The sequence below is a fragment of the Scomber japonicus genome, chromosome 9, assembly GCF_027409825.1.
Source record: "Scomber japonicus isolate fScoJap1 chromosome 9, fScoJap1.pri, whole genome shotgun sequence".
NCBI classification, from domain to species: domain Eukaryota; kingdom Metazoa; phylum Chordata; class Actinopteri; order Scombriformes; family Scombridae; genus Scomber; species Scomber japonicus.
Window position 1 is genome coordinate 4,232,965 of NC_070586.1, and position 20,426 is coordinate 4,253,390.

Sequence of the window (20,426 nt, forward strand, 5' to 3'; positions counted from 1 at the left end):
TGCTGATGTGAAAATAAACAACTGTTTTATATGACACAGATGATTGTTTTGTGTTTGAACAGGTTAGAAGCATAGACATATATATGTCTATGGTTAGAAGGGTCCAAGAACAGCGAACGCACCCATAAACAAACAGGGACAGTCTGATTGGTCAATACTAGCCGGCCTTCTATTGGTTGACAGCTTTGATCCACAAAAAAATCCGAGAGCAGAGCAGAGATCTGCGAGCACAAGTTCCCTGAGCACGAGAGGAAGAACTCGAGTGTGAGCACAGAAAATCTGCGCGAGCAGCGTTGTAACCGAGTGCGAGGACACAGTGCGAGCATGCGCAGAGCAAATTTGAGTGCGAGAGCAGAGTTTTGAGAGAAAATATCACAAAATCTGAGCATGAAATCAATAAATACTGCTCTCAAATCCATTTAATATGCTCTTGAATTAAGATAGGGAATAAACTCCATATAATTCAGACTAAATTTTATTTTTCATGGAAAAGCAATACTTTCATTCTGTAGGCTACCCCTCAAAACGCCTCGTGGCTGTATTATTCAAAAAAAATATAGCTTTTAATAAATATTCTACATATTCAACCTTTAAGGTGACACAAACAGTGGATACTTACTGGTGTCAGTGTTTCTGCTCTGTGTCCTCTTTGAGGAGTCCTGCTGAAGACAAAGAGTCTCTGTCACCAACTTTCCTGAAACAACATCAGATAAAAACATCAAGAGACAGTTTGGGAAAGCTTTGCTCACACTGATTAAACCACTGATTCAAAACTGTCATGTTTCATAGTTTGAACATTTCATTTGTTCACTCTTTAAAATCTAAAAACTGCAGCTGAGACAGAAATGTTTTTATCTTTGTTTGTTTTGCTTTTTTTTTGTTTACAAGAAAATGTTCAATAAAAGAAAAACACAATGAGTTAAATAACCAAAATATATTAATATGGATTTAATTTTTATGAGCATAAAGAGCAAGAAATAGTTTTTCATTCTTTCTGCAGTTAACTGATAGTTGTTGATGTCTATTTAATAACTGAACTTTTGTATACGTAGAATAACACTGAATATTAATTACCATTAAATCCTGACTGTGTCGCCAGATTTCCATATTCAATCAACTGTGACACCTTTTCCCCCTAATCTGACTGGATTATCTTTGTAAACAACAACCCCCCCCCCCCCCAAAAAAAAAAAAAAAAATCACCTTGCATTTAGTAATTCAATTTTTGTAACAGGCATTAAAAGCAAACAACCTGGTATTTAAGGGGGTTACAATTAATAGTGCTAATTCATAATATGGTGGCGGGCTCACGTGGCAGAAGGTGAACTGAGACAGATTTCTGCTTTATACAACTCCTGCATCCCATACACCACACGATCACAGGAGATACTATGTATTTATCATTAGTGTTATTATTAACTGTTGATGAATACTGGCCAAATGTAATTAAACACACCAGGAGACTCAGTCGCAGTGGCTACACTACTAATTAAACTTAACACTATGTATGGCCATATAACCTGGAAACTCACATAAGACAATTAAACATGCACACAACATCACTAAAACATGGCTTTCATTTCAAACATTAACAGTCCCATGAGCCTTTGAGCTCAAACCAGCTCAAATTGTCCCAATCAGAGTGACCACTCCCCCCTCTGGTCGCTACAATATTAATTAATTGTGTAATATTTTTTGGCAGTCCTTTTACGACATATTTGTCCCTAAAGAACTCTAAAGAACACTTTTTAAAGTGAAGCACTGAGGTTAAATTGCAGTGGGGTTAGAAACGGGAAGTGAACGGTCTTCCTCATCCACCCAACCCCATCCCCATCTGCAAACATGAAAACCTGTCACTATGCCTGCTGTCACTAAAACACGGTGCAATAACGAAAAATACACTGCCTATTGAAGTAAATCTACATTAGATTGAATGCTGTGGACTTTAGAGGAATCTATAGATTAATAAACAGACTTTGTTGTTAACAGGGAAGTGAACACGTGACGTCAGGACCTCAACGATCAGGCCAAAAATGAAATAAAATGCAGTATCTCCTCTGTACACATACAACCAATTTACTTTGCTGACGTCATATACACATTTTACAGGTTATTTATTATGTTAATAAAATAAACCCGCACTGTGTCCCCATACATCACCGTTAATAATAACGAGCTGTCAGTCTGATCTGATCACATGACGATGATCGATGATTTTTCAGATAATATGAATCTCTAACCTCCTGCAGTTATGTTATCAACTCTATTAACACACTTACAATGATTGACTAGTTTCCAAATAGTTAGTTTTTATTTTTCCATGTAGTTTTGGCGCAGTTTACTCACCAGTTATATTTCCTGCTGAGACGCAACGAAGTCACAAGTGAAAGTAAAAACGTGCATGTGGGGGAGGGAGAAAAAAAGAAGCTGAAGTTCCCCACAAAAATAAAATAAAAATGATATACCTATACTGGGGGGTATTCAGCAGGCCTAATTGTTAAATTTAAACAGGAACCAATAACTTTCATTCATATTAGACTTAACCCAGTATATAATAATGTGTGATGCTGCCTGTGCTGCTGATTCAGCTCATTTTGGAGGCTTCAGTTTGTAGTTGTGTTCTGTGTCTTTCAGTCAGTCAGTGTTGGTGAGAACCTACAAAAATATCAATCCTCTGAAAGCTGACACATTCTGGTGAATTTACATTTAACATGGTCTGATTTTGTGGCTGCCTTGATTGACAAAGGTGGACAAAAGTAAAATATGAAAGGGTCAGATTTGTGACTAAATCACAGGTTTAAAAAGGGAAAAGTCTCAGGAAATATATCAGATGTCACATATAACAGTTAACTACACAAGCACATATGTGTTCACAGTAGATTAAACACGGACTGAAAGATAATTAATGTTAGAAGTACCAACCAGACCTCTGACAGGAACTCCACTAAGGAAACTGTTCACGTGAATGATTTACACTCGTAACAATGAACTGGTAAATAGATAGCATCACACTTATCACACTTATATCAAATTCACTCATACACTGATGGCAGTTCAGTGTATTGCTCGAAGTCACTTATAAACAGGACTTGGTGAATCAAACCCCCCACCGTGATGACTAATGGATGACTTACTCAGCCTGCAGCTATATGAATGAAAACCAGAGGCCGAACTTTTATACGTTTTTTAAAGGTTTCACCATTCATTATAACACTATGTGCACATATTGTTTACAGTGTATCATCTTGTCAAACTAGTCCTACACTGCTGCATACTGTGTTAAAGTCAATCAATTCATTATACTTTCTAGGCAGTTATTGGCTCAATGAGAAGGTTAGTTAGTTAGTTAGTTAGTTAGTTAGTTAGTGTTATGAGCTGGTCTAGGGGAATGAGGGCACAACATAAGGACGAGAAGTGAAGTCAGTGGATGTCTGTTGAATAAAATTACATGTAGATGGTTTAAATACAGTAAAGTCACTTTTATTGTAAAAGCTGATGTCAGCAACATTTTGAAATTACAGTAAATGTTAATTCAAAGCAAATGTAAATGTTAAATACAGTACAATTAAGCACATTTACAAATTACCACATTGGGACATTTTTGCAATTTTGGAACTTACAGTGAACTGTTGAATAAAATAGTATGACAATGGTTTTAATACAGTAAATATACATAGGTTTTCAGGAAAAATTCATTATAACAAAAAATGTATTTCAATTACAGTAAATATATATAGATGGTACAGGAAGATTATTTACTTTTAAAATAAAAACATCTAACAGCAGAAAAATGTTAAGTCTCCAGGTAGATAAGCCACGCTCCGACTGATGTTTGCTTTTAACCAGCAATCACAGTGGAAAAAATAAAAATAAAATAAAATGCATATTACAAACATAAGACAATATCAGTACAATATTAATATACAAACATAAAGATACTACCAGCAAAGGTTGCATGTACAAACACATATGTGTGCACCCTCTGACCAGAAATTTGGGAGATATTACAGTCTCTTAATGTCACTCTGTTACTCTTCATTTACAAACTCTTTTCTCCATGCTTGACTTCTGATAGCGGCTCCAGACAGGACACATTTCCCCTCTGATTAGTAGACTATGATGTGATCATGTGAACACTGCACGTTGTTCCTTCAGCGTCATTCACAAGTTCAACAGTAGGTGTCATCATTACCCCAGAAAACAAAATTACAAACAAGTCACTGTCTCTACAATGGAGTTCAAATCTTCATGCAACAGCTACACAAATCTAAATGTTTAAAGTTTATGCAGCTTGTTTTAATATAGTCATTTTTACAGTGGAGGTTTGTAAAAAAAAAATCCCAGTAATATATTTTAAAATACAAAAACATTTGTTATTTACATGTTTATTGCTATTTTTTTGTGTCTTTCTTCTGTAATTGTATATATATGTTTTCTCTTATTAAATGAAACATCAGAACTTAAAATGTGAAACATAAAATAACATTAAGAGACTTTTTCTTTTGCTCACCGCTGCTCCAACATAGATGTTCTATTTTAATATATTGTAGTTTAGTTCTTTATTTTTTAGTTTGTATTTTGTGTTTATTTTCTCCTCCAGGTGTGTTTAATGATTGTCACAAGATCAACAAGACAAAGAACAACACTGACATTAATCAGATTAGTTAATAAACCGGCTACGTCAGAAAATGATGCTGAGTATGTGAATTAAACGCTCAACACAACACACCTCCAGAACTACTGATTCATGAGAGCCCAGATATCACCGACTACTTTGTGTCTGAATCTGTGAAGCGATGCAGTGGGTGGTGTTTTCAGAGGATGATGCATTTATCTGGATTTTTTTTCTGCTGTTTCTGTGCCCAGTGATCTACTCCCCTCACAAAAGTAGTAGCGTGCTTGATGTACTTTGGTATGAAATCATTGGATTCTTCAGCTTTTCTTCTGGCCTCCTCTTCATATTTCTTGGTCGTGTCCTCCAGGATTTCCTCAGTCTGTTTTCTAATGTTTTCGTGATCCTCTTGTAGTTTCTTGTTATAGTTTGCTTCTTCTGTTGCGTACTCATCCTGGAGCATTGCCAGTTTTTTCTCCCTCTTCATCAGCCTTTCTGCATCTTCCGCAAGCGTTTTCACCTGGATGCTTTTATAGATGGTGAGCGGAGCCTCCTGAAGTCAGTCATATGACATTATTGTTATATGGTCTTGAGGAAAGGGAGAAGATGTCATCATTCAAAGTAAAGACTGTAATGATTTGAATTCAGGTCTCACATTAACAAAGTGACAAAAACATCATTTATTCAACTTAGAAACAGCTAAAGTTTAACCATTCATAAATCAAGATGCAGAAAAACTGATTCATACTTTTATCTCAAATCGGCTCGTTTACTGTAATAAGTAAACACTTTTTACTAAGAGACTTCAGCTCATTTAAAACTCTGCAGCTTGATTATTAATCAGAAACAAGAGGAGAGAACACATCAGTCCAGTTTTATCTGCTCTGCTCTGACTTAGTGAGTTTAAGAGTTGACTTTAAGGTCGTCCTCCTTACACACACACAGACCTGAATGCTACATGGATTTTACATGAATCATTTGGTGCATGTAATTTCTTTTGTTGAAAAGCAGTTTGAGCTGCATTTATTGTATGAAAAGTGCTATACAAATAAAGTTATTATTTTTTAAACTATTCATCTTTCTGCAACAATTAACAAATACATAAAGAGATCAAATACAGAAAAGATTATCTGAGATTAATATGAATTATTTTTTAAAACTGATGTATTCATTTATGAAGCATCCATTTTTAATTAACATGCAACAAAAAAGCAAAACATTCATCCATAATTACTTCTTTCATCATTTTGATTAATTTGAGCAGTTTAAATGATATTCACGCTTCAACATTTGCTGATATTTGTCATTTCGCTGATATTACAAAGCTCATGTTCAAAAGAAAATAAAATGTTCCGTAAAACAGCAGAGCCTCCAGATGCTGAACTTCTGAGCAATTAATCCCACAAATAATAAGGGAAAGAAAATAAAAACACAAAAATGCAATAATTTGTAACAAACAGTACAGAAGATAACAATATATCACAACATGTATATTTTGTACAGATGGAAAAAGTCTAGGCTGGCTAGGCTTTTTTATTTTATATATACAGTGGTGGAAAAAAGTTTTCGGACACCCTTAAAAGTTTACACAATCTCAAATATTATCATAAAATGTTTGTGGAAAAATCTTTTTTGTGTTTCAAAAGGTGTGGCTGCATTAGACAGACACAAACAAATACAAATGATATTGTTTTTGTTTATTGTTTACAAGAAAAACTAACTAAACTAAATCCTTGACAGTTTCAATATGTCAGTTCTCAACATTGTCGGTATCAAAATCAACAAATAACAGATAATGTGTTCAAAACTGAACAAAAAGTAAATAAACCATCACATCATCAAATTAATATTTAGCGGCCATTAGCACGCAGTAGAGCTCTAATCCTGGCTGGCATGTTCCCCACCAGCCTTTCACACTGTTGAGGGGTCATCTTGTCCCATTCTTCTTGAATTACTGCTTTTATTTCTCCTAAATTCTTCAGTTTATGCTTTGAAACAGACCTTTTGATAATCCATTTTAAGATGTGTTTAGTATTTTGGCTGTGACTGTACTAAAAGAAATTACACTTGAAGAATTAAGAGTGATTCTTAATGCAATATTTCACAAATGCATGGGGTGTCCAAAAACTTTTTTCCACCACTGTACAATAGTCAACATATTTTGTTTAATATAAATAATATATAATATAAAAAACATGATTTCATTCTGATTTTACAAAACTTTACACAAACTGAAACAAAGATCCTGAATGTTGCAGATTCAGCAGTTATCAGTGATTCAGACCTGCAGCAGTTTTACAGTCAGTGAAATGTTTATTAAAAGTCTGGTGTATCACTGACATGACTAAAATCTACATTCTGTGGAACAACTGTACTAAAGAAATAAAAACATGTATATCATTAAATACATTTAAACACATCTTTAAAAATAAAATCTTGGGCAGATATAGAAAGGACTGGAATAATTTGATTTGGTACAATATGACTTTTTGACTGGTGTGTGTGTGTTTATGTGTGTGGTTTTTGAACTAAAAAGAGTTTTTAAAAAAAAGAGCAAAAGTATAGGAATCCGTGTATCATTCGTTCTTTCAATTTTCGATTGGAAATCAAAAATCAAAAAAGGAAAAAGTGACAAATTATTTTGTTGTTTGTTTTTAAATCTAACACAAAAAAAGAAAAAATGTCTGGTTTTTCATATTTCAATTTTAGGCTCAAATAAAAAATACGAAATGGAAAAACGGACGACAGGACTGAATTTGATTTCACCAATTCTTCTCAGATTCCCTCTCTTTTTGTTCAGACAGAACATTAACTGAGTTCTCTTTGATGTTTTTCCGTAATTTCTCTTTCATTGTTGGCTTTTAGTGCCTTTAACAGATCATACTGTTTATCTTTGTCTTTCAGTTCTTCCTCATGTTCTTTCTTCTGAGCTTCAAATTTCTTCCTGTGTTTCTCTTTGAATTCATTGAACTCTTCAGCTTTCTCTCTGGCTTCATCTTCATTTCTCTTCTTCATATTCTCTTGTTCTTTCTTATAGTTCTCCTCTATTTCATTCCTCTCTTTCTCCTCTTGTTCTATTCTGATATGATCTTCTTTTCTTTTCTTTTCATATTCTTCTCTTTCCTGTTCATACTCTTCTTGGAGCTTTTTTATTCTTCTCTGTTCCTCTTGTCGTCTCTGTTCATCTTCTTGATTTCGTTTCTTCCACATTTCTTTTTGTTTCTTCTCCCAGTCCTCTCGTTCTTGTCTCATCTCTTCTCTGCTCTCCATCAGCTTTTTATCAATGGTTTCTTTTTCCTCTGATTCTGATTTGATCTTTTTCTCCAAAGCTGCAAGTTTCTGTCCCCACTCCTGTCGATAAATTTCTTCCTGTTCTTTCCTCTTCTTGTCTTCTTCTTCTCTCTCTTTCTCTCTTCTCGTTCTTTCTGAATCTTTTCCTGAAGTTGTTTTTCTCTCAGTTTTCTCTCCTGTTCAATCTTTGCTCTCTTTTTTTCTATTCGTCTTTTCATTGGCTCCATTTCTTCTTCATGTTTTCTTTCAAACTCGTCCCTCTCTCTCTTCATATCTTCTTCCTTCTCCTTCAGGATCTTCTCCATTTCCTTCTTTATTGCTGCCTCGGCCTCTTGCAGCATCTCATTGGTGAAGCAGCTGCCGCCATTTTCCTTCACCATGGAGTCAATCTTGTTTATCAGTTCACTGACTTGTGTGTGATTTTGTTTAGCTCTGTTATTAAACACATGGTATCTTCCTCCACAGTCAGCAACCAGCTTCTTAAAGGAATCATCACATTGTTCAATGTATTCTTCAATGGACAGCTCATCTTGTTCCAGTTCATCTCCTCTTGTGAAAAGAATGATGGTGAACTTCTCTGAATGCTTCCCAAACACTTCCTTGATGAGTTTTAATGTCTCCTTCTCTTCTTTTGTGAGTCCACCAATCTGTAGCACCAACAGGAAGACATGTGGTCCTGGAGCCAGAAGACTGATGCATTTCACCGTCTCCTCATTAACCTCTTCATGAGACAAAGTGGAGTCAAACAGACCAGGAGTGTCGACCACAACGACAGGACGACCGTCCACTTCACTCTGTGCTTTCTGACACTGTTTGGTGACTGATCTTTGGCTTGATTTGGCTTTAAACTCTTTTCTTCCCAGAATGGTGTTTCCTGTAGAGCTCTTTCCACTGCCAGTCTTCCCTATCAGAACAATCCTGAGACACTCTGAGCTCTGTTTCTCATCATCACCTGTAACATCAAAACAACTGCAGTTACTTTAAATGTTCAGTTGCTACAGTACAGAGCTGTAGACTCAAGACTGTAACACAGGGCATGATTTAGGACATACCAAAAATTATTATAAAGGTTTGTAGCAGCCAATAACGTAATAAAAGTCCTGAGCCAATAGCGTAATGTTATAACAGGGGGGCGGCTGTGTGTCTCTGTCTGTCTGTCTGTCTCTCTCTCTATGTTTGCAAACACAGACAATTATCATGTCAGCTGATGTTGTATCTATAATGTGAAATCTATGCCTCTTTGACGAACAGCCTGATAACTGGTTTGTAGTTAAATCATTCTGTGCCCTCCACCTATACAACACTTAAGTCAATAGTATTATTAATAAACTGAAACAATTTATAACTGTTCAGTCAGACTCACTTGAAGGTGGTCTTCTGCGCTTCCTGGATGGTACATCATCTGTGACTGTAAAGATATAGACATATACAAATTAATTCTTTATATTATTCACATGATCCATTATCTCATGGGTCTGATTCCCATTCGGATTATAAAGGGTGTAATAATTTTGATGTGTTAAATACATCATGAGGATAAGGAGCGTGTGTAACGTGAACATCCCTCCTACAGTATACACCGAGGTTAGCTAGCAACGTAAACAGAGCTGATAGAGAAATGGCAAGCAGAAGTTTACAATGGTAAAAATATGGGTCCGTCGACAAAAGGGTTGGGAACCGCACTGATACTCTGTCCAGGCAAGAATATGTCAGCATCTCACATCTTAAACCAGTCCTGAGCCTTTTCAACACATCCCTCTGACCTGACAGAGTCAGGTCAGAGGGATGTGTTGAAAAGGCCAGAGTCGTGTCAGAGATGAGAACAATTGAACTAGGGATTAATATAACTGGTAGAAAGAATGAATATGAAAACATTGTGAAAGTAATATTACAAATGTATTGAATCTATTTAATGGTATTGTCTCACTTTTCACTAAATGTTTAGAAGTATGTTAACATGGCACTGAGTCTTGTTGTCTTAATAACATTATTGTTATATTGCACTGTTGTATTATAATGTTTCAACATAAAACTAATGACAGTTTTTGTTTTTGTTAGAATCCACAGAACATCACATTAGAAAAAGTTCTAGCCGCAGCAAAAAGAGGCAAAGAAGATGTTGGCAAGCAAAGGCAGCAACATCGTAACGTGTCAGTGTTCCTGTCTGAAGCCAGAAATAGTTAATAAGTCTTCCTAGCAAAACACCTCTAGAAGAAGCCATGCACACAAATGCACACGAGTTCTGCATGTTTGTTTTGTAGCCTTGTTTATGTAGGAACGTTCAAAATAAGCAAAAAAGAGTTTACAATAAAGAGTTTACTAGTTATATGCATGAAGCACTCATTTTTCACTCATTATTCATTTAATTTAACTTAAATGTATTTATTTGAATGCAGCCAAAGACTTAATCTTCACTGTTGTTACATTTAAAATATTGTTGCAAAGTTGAGGCAGCAGAAAAATTATTATTTTTTATTTCACTGCAGCTTCAGACAGTTATTGGTCTGCTGTGATTAATAAACTATTTTGTCCATTATTGGTTGTTTTGTTTCAGAGTGCTTAACTTTCACTGTTGCTACACTTTAAATTTCAAACAGGTGTTAAATCATAGTCGTGTCAATATTGAGATATTTGGCTTCAATACAGAGATATAATAATTTGTCCATATCAGGTTCACAATCAGCTCTGCACCAACAGATAGAACTGAAGGGAAAGAAAAGACCCAAAAACACATCTGTAACATAAGTCTCATGGGTTTTTCTGACCTCTCCTGCACATCTTTTTTTAAATGATGTGTGTATTGAACATATTATATTATTGTTTTTATAGTTATTATTGTGCTTCTCTGTCTACCTCTCTCTCTCCTCCTTCTTTCTCTCTGAACCCAAACAGTCAAGGCAGATGGCGGCTCACATAGAGATCTGTTCTGATTTCTCCTATTAAAGGAGTTTTTTTCTAAGTGCTGCTTATAGAGGAATGTTGGGTCTCTGTTAAATAAAGACTATAGTCTAGATGTCCTGTATGTGGAAAGTGATTTAATGATGATGGTCTTAACTAAGACCTGAGAGCAGAGGTGTTTATGAAAAGATGTGAGGCTAACTCCAGTTATTTTATGTTTCTGGCAAATTTGGTGGTTTAACTAGTTCAATAATCTTTACTTTATTCATGAAATATAAAATGTTGTTGAAGAATTCTCATCGGTTCAACTTACAGTGAGGACGAATGAAGTCAGGGCTTCTTCTCCTGTGAGACTTTAAATCATCATTGTCTGTAAAAAACAAAACAGAACAATTAGATCAATCATCAAACATTTATATATCTAATATTCCTTTACACTGATAAGTAATATACTGTACATACTCATAGATAAACTTCCTGGTTCAGACTGTGTTGTTGTGTAAACCTTTAGACTTAGATCAGGTTACAGTTTATTTTCAAAGGTTATTAAGAAATGTCTCTTCCTCTCTCTGACTGTTCCACTTTTACATTTAGTCTCTTCATTAATCTTCTGGATGTAGTATTACAGTATTACAGTAAAAGTACTGCAGTATTATAGTGATGTAGTATGCAGTATTACAGTAAAAGTACTGCAGTATTATAGTGATGTAGTATTACAGTATTACAGTAAAAGTACTGCAGTATTATAATGATGTAGTATGCAGTATTACAGTAAAAGTACTGCAGTATTATAGTGATGTAGTATTACAGTATTACAGTAAAAGTACTACGGTATTATAGTGATGTAGTATGCAGTATTACAGTAAAAGTACTGCAGTATTATAGTGATGTAGTATGCAGTATTACAGTAAAAGTACTGCAGTATTATAATGATGTAATATGCAGTATTACAGTAAAAGTACTGCAGTATTATAGTGATGTAGTATGCAGTATTACAGTAAAAGTAGTGCAGTATTATAGTGATGTGGTATTGCAGTATTACAGTAAAAGTACTGCACTATTATAGTGATGTAGTATTGCAGTATTACAGTAAAAGTACTGCAGTATTATAGTGATGTAGTATTACAGTATTACAGTAAAAGTACTGCAGTATTATAGTGATGTGGTATTGCAGTATTACAGTAAAAGTACTGCAGTATTATAGTGATGTGGTATTGCAGTATTACAGTAAAAGTACTGCAGTATTATAGTGATGTAGTATTACAGTATTACAGTAAAAGTACTGCAGTATTATAGTGATGTAGTATTACAGTATTACAGTAAAAGTACTGCAGTATTATAGTGATGTAGTATGCAGTATTACAGTAAAAGTACTGCAGTATTATAGTGATGTAGTATTACAGTATTACAGTAAAAGTACTGCAGTATTATAGTGATGTGGTATTGCAGTATTACAGTAAAAGTACTGCAGTATTATAGTGATGTAGTATTACAGTATTACAGTAAAAGTACTGCAGTATTATAGTGATGTAGTATGCAGTATTACAGTAAAAGTACTGCAGTATTATAGTGATGTGGTATTGCAGTATTACAGTAAAAGTACTGCAGTATTATAGTGATGTAGTATTACAGTATTACAGTAAAAGTACTGCAGTATTATAGTGATGTAGTATTACAGTATTACAGTAAAAGTACTGCAGTATTATAGTGATGTAGTATTACAGTATTACAGTAAAAGTACTGCAGTATTATAGTGATGTAGTATGCAGTATTACAGTAAAAGTACTGCAGTATTATAGTGATGTAGTATGCAGTATTACAGTAAAAGTACTGCAGTATTACAGTAAAAGTACTGCAGTATTATAGTGATGTAGTATGCAGTATTACAGTAAAAGTACTGCAGTATTATAGTGATGTGGTATTGCAGTATTACAGTAAAAGTACTGCAGTATTATAGTGATGTAGTATTACAGTATTACAGTAAAAGTACTGCAGTATTATAGTGATGTAGTATTACAGTATTACAGTAAAAGTACTGCAGTATTATAGTGATGTAGTATTACAGTATTACAGTAAAAGTACTGCAGTATTATAGTGATGTAGTATGCAGTATTACAGTAAAAGTACTGCAGTATTATAGTGATGTAGTATGCAGTATTACAGTAAAGTACTGCAGTATTATAGTGATGTAGTATGCAGTATTACAGTAAAAGTACTGCAGTATTATAGTGATGTAGTATGCAGTATTACAGTAAAAGTACTGCAGTATTATAGTGATGTAGTATGCAGTATTACAGTAAAAGTACTGCAGTATTATAGTGATGTAGTATGCAGTATTACAGTAAAAGTACTGCAGTATTATGAGTGATGTAGTATGCAGTATTACAGTAAAAGTACTGCAGTATTATAGTGATGTAGTATGCAGTATTACAGTAAAAGTACTGCAGTATTATAGTGATGTAGTATGCAGTATTACAGTAAAAGTACTGCAGTATTATGAGTGATGTAGTATGCAGTATTACAGTAAAAGTACTGCAGTATTATAGTGATGTAGTATGCAGTATTACAGTAAAAGTAGTGATATATTATTATATATGACATCATTAGATTATTAATAGTGAAGCATCAGTGTTAGAGCAGCATGTTACTGTTGTAGCTGCTGGAGGTGGAGCTAGTTTATACTACTTTATATACAGTTAGCTAGTTTACACTACTTTATATACGGTTAGCTAGTTTACACTACTTTATATACAGTTAGCTAGTTTATACTACTTTATATACGGTTAGCTAGTTTATACTACTTTATATACGGTTAGCTAGTTTATACTACTTTATATACGGTTAGCTAGTTTATACTACTTTATATACGGTTAGCTAGTTTATACTACTTTATATACAGTTAGGTAGTTTATACTACTTTATATACGGTTAGCTAGTTTACACTACTTTATATACGGTTAGCTAGTTTACACTACTTTATATACAGTTAGCTAGTTTATACTACTTTATATACGGTTAGCTAGTTTATACTACTTTATATACAGTTAGCTAGTTTATACTACTTTATATACAGTTAGCTAGTTTATACTACTTTATATACAGTTAGCTAGTTTACACTACTTTATATACAGTTAGCTAGTTTACACTACTTTATATACAGTTAGCTAGTTTATACTACTTTATATACAGTTAGCTAGTTTATACTACTTTATATACAGTTAGCTAGTTTACACTACTTTATATACGGTTAGCTAGTTTACACTACTTTATATACAGTTAGCTAGTTTATACTACTTTATATACGGTTAGCTAGTTTATACTACTTTATATACAGTTAGCTAGTTTATACTACTTTATATACAGTTAGCTAGTTTACACTACTTTATATACGGTTAGCTAGTTTACACTACTTTATATACGGTTAGCTAGTTTACACTACTTTATATACGGTTAGCTAGTTTACACTACTTTATATACGGTTAGCTACTTTACACTACTTTATATACGGTTAGCTAGTTTATACTACTTTATATACGGTTAGCTAGTTTACACTACTTTATATACGGTTAGCTACTTTACACTACTTTATATACGGTTAGCTAGTTTATACTACTTTATATACAGTTAGCTAGTTTATACTACTTTATATACAGTTAGCTAGTTTATACTACTTTATATACAGTTAGCTAGTTTACACTACTTTATATACAGTTAGCTAGTTTACACTACTTTATATACAGTTAGCTAGTTTATACTACTTTATATACAGTTAGCTAGTTTATACTACTTTATATACAGTTAGCTAGTTTATACTACTTTATATACAGTTAGCTAGTTTATACTACTTTATATACAGTTAGCTAGTTTATACTACTTTATATACAGTTAGCTAGTTTACACTACTTTATATACAGTTAGCTAGTTTAGTCCAGTGGTTCCCAACCTAGGGGTGGGGCCCCTCTAAAGGGTCAGCAGATAAATGTGAGGGCTGCTGAGATGATTAATGGGAAAGAAGAAAAAACAAAGTTCTGATACACAAATGTGTTTTCAGTTTTTGGACTTTTTCTCTAATCTTTGATTTTTGCTGAAATATTGGATCATTTGAACATTTATTGAAATGAAAGCATGTGAGAAGTTTAGAGGGAAGAATCAGTATTTGGTGGAGCTGTTAACAACTCATAGACATCTGAAATGTGAGCCGACTGCACACTGCTGACTGGTTTCATCTTTAACAATGTGTTGTATTTTAAAAGCTTGTTATATTATCCATTGTGTCAAATCTTCATCTGAAAACTAAAGCTGTTAAATAAATGTAGTGGAGTAGAAAGTAGCATCACATGGAAATACTACAGTAAAGTACAAGTACCTCAAACTGTACTACAGTAAAGTACAAGTACCTCTAACTGTACTACAGTAAAGTACAAGTACCTCTAACTGTACTACAGTATTATGAGGTTATAATCAGATGTGACTGAACTCACCAGGTGTTGCCGGCTCCATAATGTGGTGTAAAACATGAGACTGGTTGATCTGGAGGAGAGAAGAAGAAATAAACAGAGTGCAGCTGCAGTAATGAGCTCATTAAAAAGTGTTAAGGTGACACAAACAGTGGATACTTACTGGTGTCAGTGTTTCTGCTCTGTGTCCTCTTTGAGGAGTCCTGCTGAAGACAAAGAGTCTCTGTCACCAACTTTCCTGAAACAACATCAGATAAAAACATCAAGAGACAGTTTGGGAAAGCTTTGCTCACACTGATTAAACCACTGATTCAAAACTGTCATGTTTCATAGTTTGAACATTTCATTTGTTCACTCTTTAAAATCTAAAAACTGCAGCTGAGAGACAGAAATGTTTTCTTTGTTTGTTTTGCTTTTTTTTGTTTACAAGAAAATGTTCAATGAAAGAAAAACATGATGAGTTAAATAAACAAAATATATTAATATGGATTGAATTTTTATGAGCATAAAGAGCAAGAAATAGGGTTTCATTCTTTCTGCAGCTAACTGATAGTTGTGGATGTGTATTTAATAACTGAAATTTGTATGTGCAGAATAACACTGAATAAAAAAATTACCTTGCATTTAGTATATAGAAGATAATTAAATTTTTGTAACAGGCGTTATAAGTAAATAAACTGGTACTTAAGGGGGTTAAAATGAATAATGATAATTAATAATATTGTGGCGAGCTCACGTGAAAGAAGGTGAGCTGAGACAGATTTCTGCTTTCTACAATTCCTGCATCCCTTACACCGCACGACCACAGGACGTACTATGTATTTAACATCAGAATTAACAACAACCATACATGATTACTGGCCAGAGGTAATCAAACACACCAGGAGACTCAGTTGGCTACACTACTAATTACAGTTAACATCAAACTTAACACTATGTATGGCCATATAACCTGGAAACTCACATAACACAATTACACATGCACATAACATCACTAAAACACGACTTTCATTTCAAACATTAACAGTCCCATGTAGGGTTGCAAAGGGGTGGAAATTTCAGGAAAATTTCCATGGGAAGTTAAGCTGGGGAATTTTGGAAATATTTCAAATTGGAAACTTACCATGGGAATTATGGGAATTTATGGGAATTAAATGGTAATTTATGGGAATTTATGGCAACTGAGGGTAATTTAGTGGAAAGGTATCATCATTTGATTGATTAATTGGATAAAAAAAGTCCACCCCTTCATTAAAAAACATTATTTTAAGGTGACGATGAAAAAAGGTGCACAATGTGGCTTGATGTCCCTGAGCTGTTGAAGTTATATTAAATTATACAATTATTTATAATTTAATATTAAAAAAACAACTAAATGTTATTATTCTTAATGGTTTCACACACAACTCTGAAAAAATACAACAATGTGTCTGTGAAGCTACACATCCCTGAGGGGGATGTGTCCAATGTATCCTGGTGGAGATACAACTCATAAAATCCAAAATATACAAGATGTTTTTAAAACTATTAGTTATTGTTATTTACTTAGGTGCAAATGATATAACTAGTAACATCAAAGTTCCACTCCTGTCTGTTAAAGTGATACTTATGTATAAATTGTGGTTTATTTGGTTTTGACCAGTTTTATTTTTTCCACCATAAGGCTAAATATAGCACTTACACATAAAAATATCCCTACATATATTATCATATAATGTCATCAAAACCACAGGCTCAAAAGTCTGGCTTCAAGTTGTGTGCTCTGGGCTCAAAAGTGTGGTCCAGAACTGTAGAAATCATCTGTGCATGTGATGGAGGAATGCACAGTGCATGTAGGGGGCGTGGCCTCAGTAGCCCTGCAGTAAACAGTATGCTATGTGATAGATATTCAACTGTACTGCATGATATCTGGTTGTTTGTCAGGATTATGCTAAAATATTATTTTACACAACTATATTTAAATTCCCTAATAAGAACATACCTTCAGTTTAGTAAATTCCCAGTTTATTCCCGTTAATTCCCGTTAATTCCCATGGAAAGTTTCCAAGTTTGAAAATTCCCGGAATTTTGCAACCCTAGTCCCATGAGCCTTTGAGCTCAAACCAGAGAACCAGCTCAAATTGTCCCAATCAGAGTGACCACTCCCCCCTCTGGTTGCTACAATATTAATGTGTAATATTTTTATGACAGTCCTTTTACGACATTTTTGTCCCTAAAGAACTCTAAAGAACACTTTTTAAAGTGAAGCACCGAGTTTAAATTGCAGTGGGGTTAGAAATGGGAACTTCCTCATCCACCCAGCCCCCCCCACCTCCACCTGCAAACATGAAAACCTGTCACTATGTGCCTGCTGTCACTAAAACGCGGTGCAGGAACAAAAATAGTGCCTATTGAAGTAAACCTACATTAGTTTGAATGTCGTGCTGTGGGCTTTACAGGAATCTATAGATTAATAAACATACTCTTGTTAACAGGGAAGTGAACACGTGACGTCAGGACCTCAACGATCAGACCAAAAATGAAATAAAATGTAATATCACCTCTTTACACATACAACCAGTGGGCGATTTGTTTTTTTTTTAACAAGGGGGATGCAGCTTGTTAACCACCCCACCACCACCAATCGTGGTCAGTCGCTCATAAAAACGCTTTGCCTAGCTCTTTCTGGTCTTGCTGCTCTTGAAGTGCCTCCTCTCTCTCCTCCACCTTGTTGCCCTGCTGCTGCTATCTGACTTTGTTCATTCTCTACAAAAGTAATGACATGAACTTCCAACAAACAGCTTATTTTCTACAACACTTGTCTGAACAATACCAGTGGATTTTGTGCTCACATGCTTAGTTGAACTCAACTCAAAGATGAACTTAAAACTGTGTGTCCTCTCTGACTGATCCATGTAACTGCTTGCTCTCTCTCCTCCTTCACCTCTTCCTCCTGACCCTACTCTCTGACTTTGTCCATTCTATACAAAAGTAATGGTATGAACTTAAAGCTTTGTTTCCCACAGAGCTACAGTGTAAATAGTGCTGCTAGTGGATTGTATAAAATTATTTGTTTACTAAAGTTTTCCTCTAGATATGTTTTAAGATGTAGGCCTATATTAAATAGGCTAGGCCCACTCTACTTTGAATCTATGTCTGATATGTTTTTTCCACATAGCCTAAATAAATAAATCCATTGTTAAAAACCTTAAAATCACATCTACACCTTCTACCTCATTCAAAATAATTTTAATTTCATAATATAATAATTTCATTTCACAAGTGTGTACACAAGACGTCTGCTTCTTCACTGTGAAGTCCATCTCAGTGTAGGCTCTGGCTCTGGACACTTCACGTTTCCACATCACAGTTATGTACGCTGAATACTGGACAAATCTGGCTTCCAAACTATTTGTGATATCACAAATCTTACACACACTATAGACCCACCCTTCAAATGTTGGTTTTCAATGAACACAGAGAAACTTTCCACTTTCAGCAGATTAATGTGAAAACAGCTCAGCGTCAAACTCTGAGCTTCACTGTACAGAATGTGTTATGTGCAAACATTTAACTGAATGAACAAGAAGAAAAACATATTTTTAGTTGTGGAGACTTTACAGATATTTAACGTTACTTCATGTAAAGCAGTCACCTAAGAAAAGCTACCTGTGTAACATGCAGTCTGGACAGGAATCAAACCCAAGCTCATTTCTCACCTGTCTTTTTCTTTTTGAAAAATAAGTTCAACCTGTCTTCCTTTTTTCGCTATGATGCTATTAGCATGCCCGTGTTCCGTCTCCCCCCACCCCTCCCCCCCACACACCCAGGAGGAGAGAGAGAGGGAGGCGGGGTAACGGCGCAGCGTCGGTGCATTGAACAGGCTGTGTATCTATGGGACAGTAGAAGTTATGTAGGATGGGAATGCAGACGTGAAAACTAGCGGTGCTAATTACAGTTTTTCTCTATTGCCAAAACACAAAACCCAGTACTCTAAACCAAATGACCAGTTGCCTAAACACATTTAGTAAAACTACCCCCCTTTTGCCACAACCACAAACACAATTCACCTGTAGACACTGTTCACAAAACCCATCCCCTTTTTCTCAAAACTCTAAACACATTTTGCCGTGCTAAAACACATTTTGCATATAACTCTGCTCCAATATGCATTGTGAAGCTCATGTGATGCAAAATGCTACCCACAATCAGCAAAACTTGAACACAATGAACATACCTGGTGTCAATCAGTAAACACAACGACTCATAATTGAAAACACCTATTGCAAATGATGTGACCGCACCTATATAAGTCAGTGCAGTTTGCTGAAGGTTCAAAAACAAAAATGGATGATCAAGACAGAAGAAGAGGAGTTCGTGTCAGAGGAGGCAGAGGAGGCAGAGGAGCGGGCCGAGGAGGGAGAGGAGCGGTTCGAGGAGGGAGAGGAGCAGGCCGAGGAGGGAGAGGAGCGGGCCGAGGAGTGGGCCTCCTTGACCCGCGTCAAGGAGGGAGAGGAGCAGGACGAGGAGGGCGAGAAGCAGTCCAAAGAGGAGCAGGCCAAGGAGGGAGAGGAGAAGGAGGGCATGCAAGACAACGCATTTTCATTACAGATGAAATGAGAGCAACAGTCATTGTCCACGGCATGACATGACTCATTTTTGCATTGAGTTGTGATATTACTGCATTTTCTGCATTATGTAACTATTCCCATGAAATGCACACATCTATAGTAAATGCCCAAAACATATTTGAGAATAAATAAGGGTTGCTCAAATGCATCCTGGCAGTTGTGAAACTGTAAAAAGAACAGTCTCACACTGTGAAAATTGTGTTTTCAATTTTTTTGGTAATGTGGTTCATGATGCTCAGTAGTGTTTACATTTTTGCAGGCCTTGAGTGGTATTTTGGTGTCAGAGTTTACTTTTGAGCATATGAGCATCTGTTTTGGTGTGATGAGTTTGCTTTTGAGCATATGAGCATCTGTTTTGGTGTGATGGGTTGGTTTTGAAAAGAAAGTGTGAGGTTTAGTGTATGTAGCTTTAGAAAAGTGTTTTGTGTTTAGAGTTTTGTGAAAAGTGAGGGCAGTATCGTGAAATGTGTTTAAGCAATAGAGAAAAACTGTAAACGGTGGCGATCCGCTGCAGTGTAATACATAAGTGAGAAACCCTGTAAAGGATCAATGAGTCAG

At 35.1% G+C, this 20,426-nt stretch overlaps 1 protein-coding gene across 1 annotated transcript; it reads right to left on the reverse strand.

Moving 5' to 3' along the window:
- Positions 1–624: 624 nt before the first annotated feature.
- Positions 625–15,882, reverse strand: LOC128364317 (GTPase IMAP family member 4-like). Its single transcript, XM_053324858.1, has 6 exons — positions 15,876–15,882; positions 15,422–15,496; positions 9,267–9,311; positions 8,095–8,855; positions 4,909–5,165; positions 625–694 (listed from the first exon to the last, which is right to left on the reverse strand). Exons 1-6 carry the CDS (start codon positions 15,880–15,882, stop codon positions 625–627), a joined length of 1,215 nt encoding a protein of 404 aa, XP_053180833.1.
- Between the last annotated feature and the right edge of the window lie 4,544 nt (positions 15,883–20,426).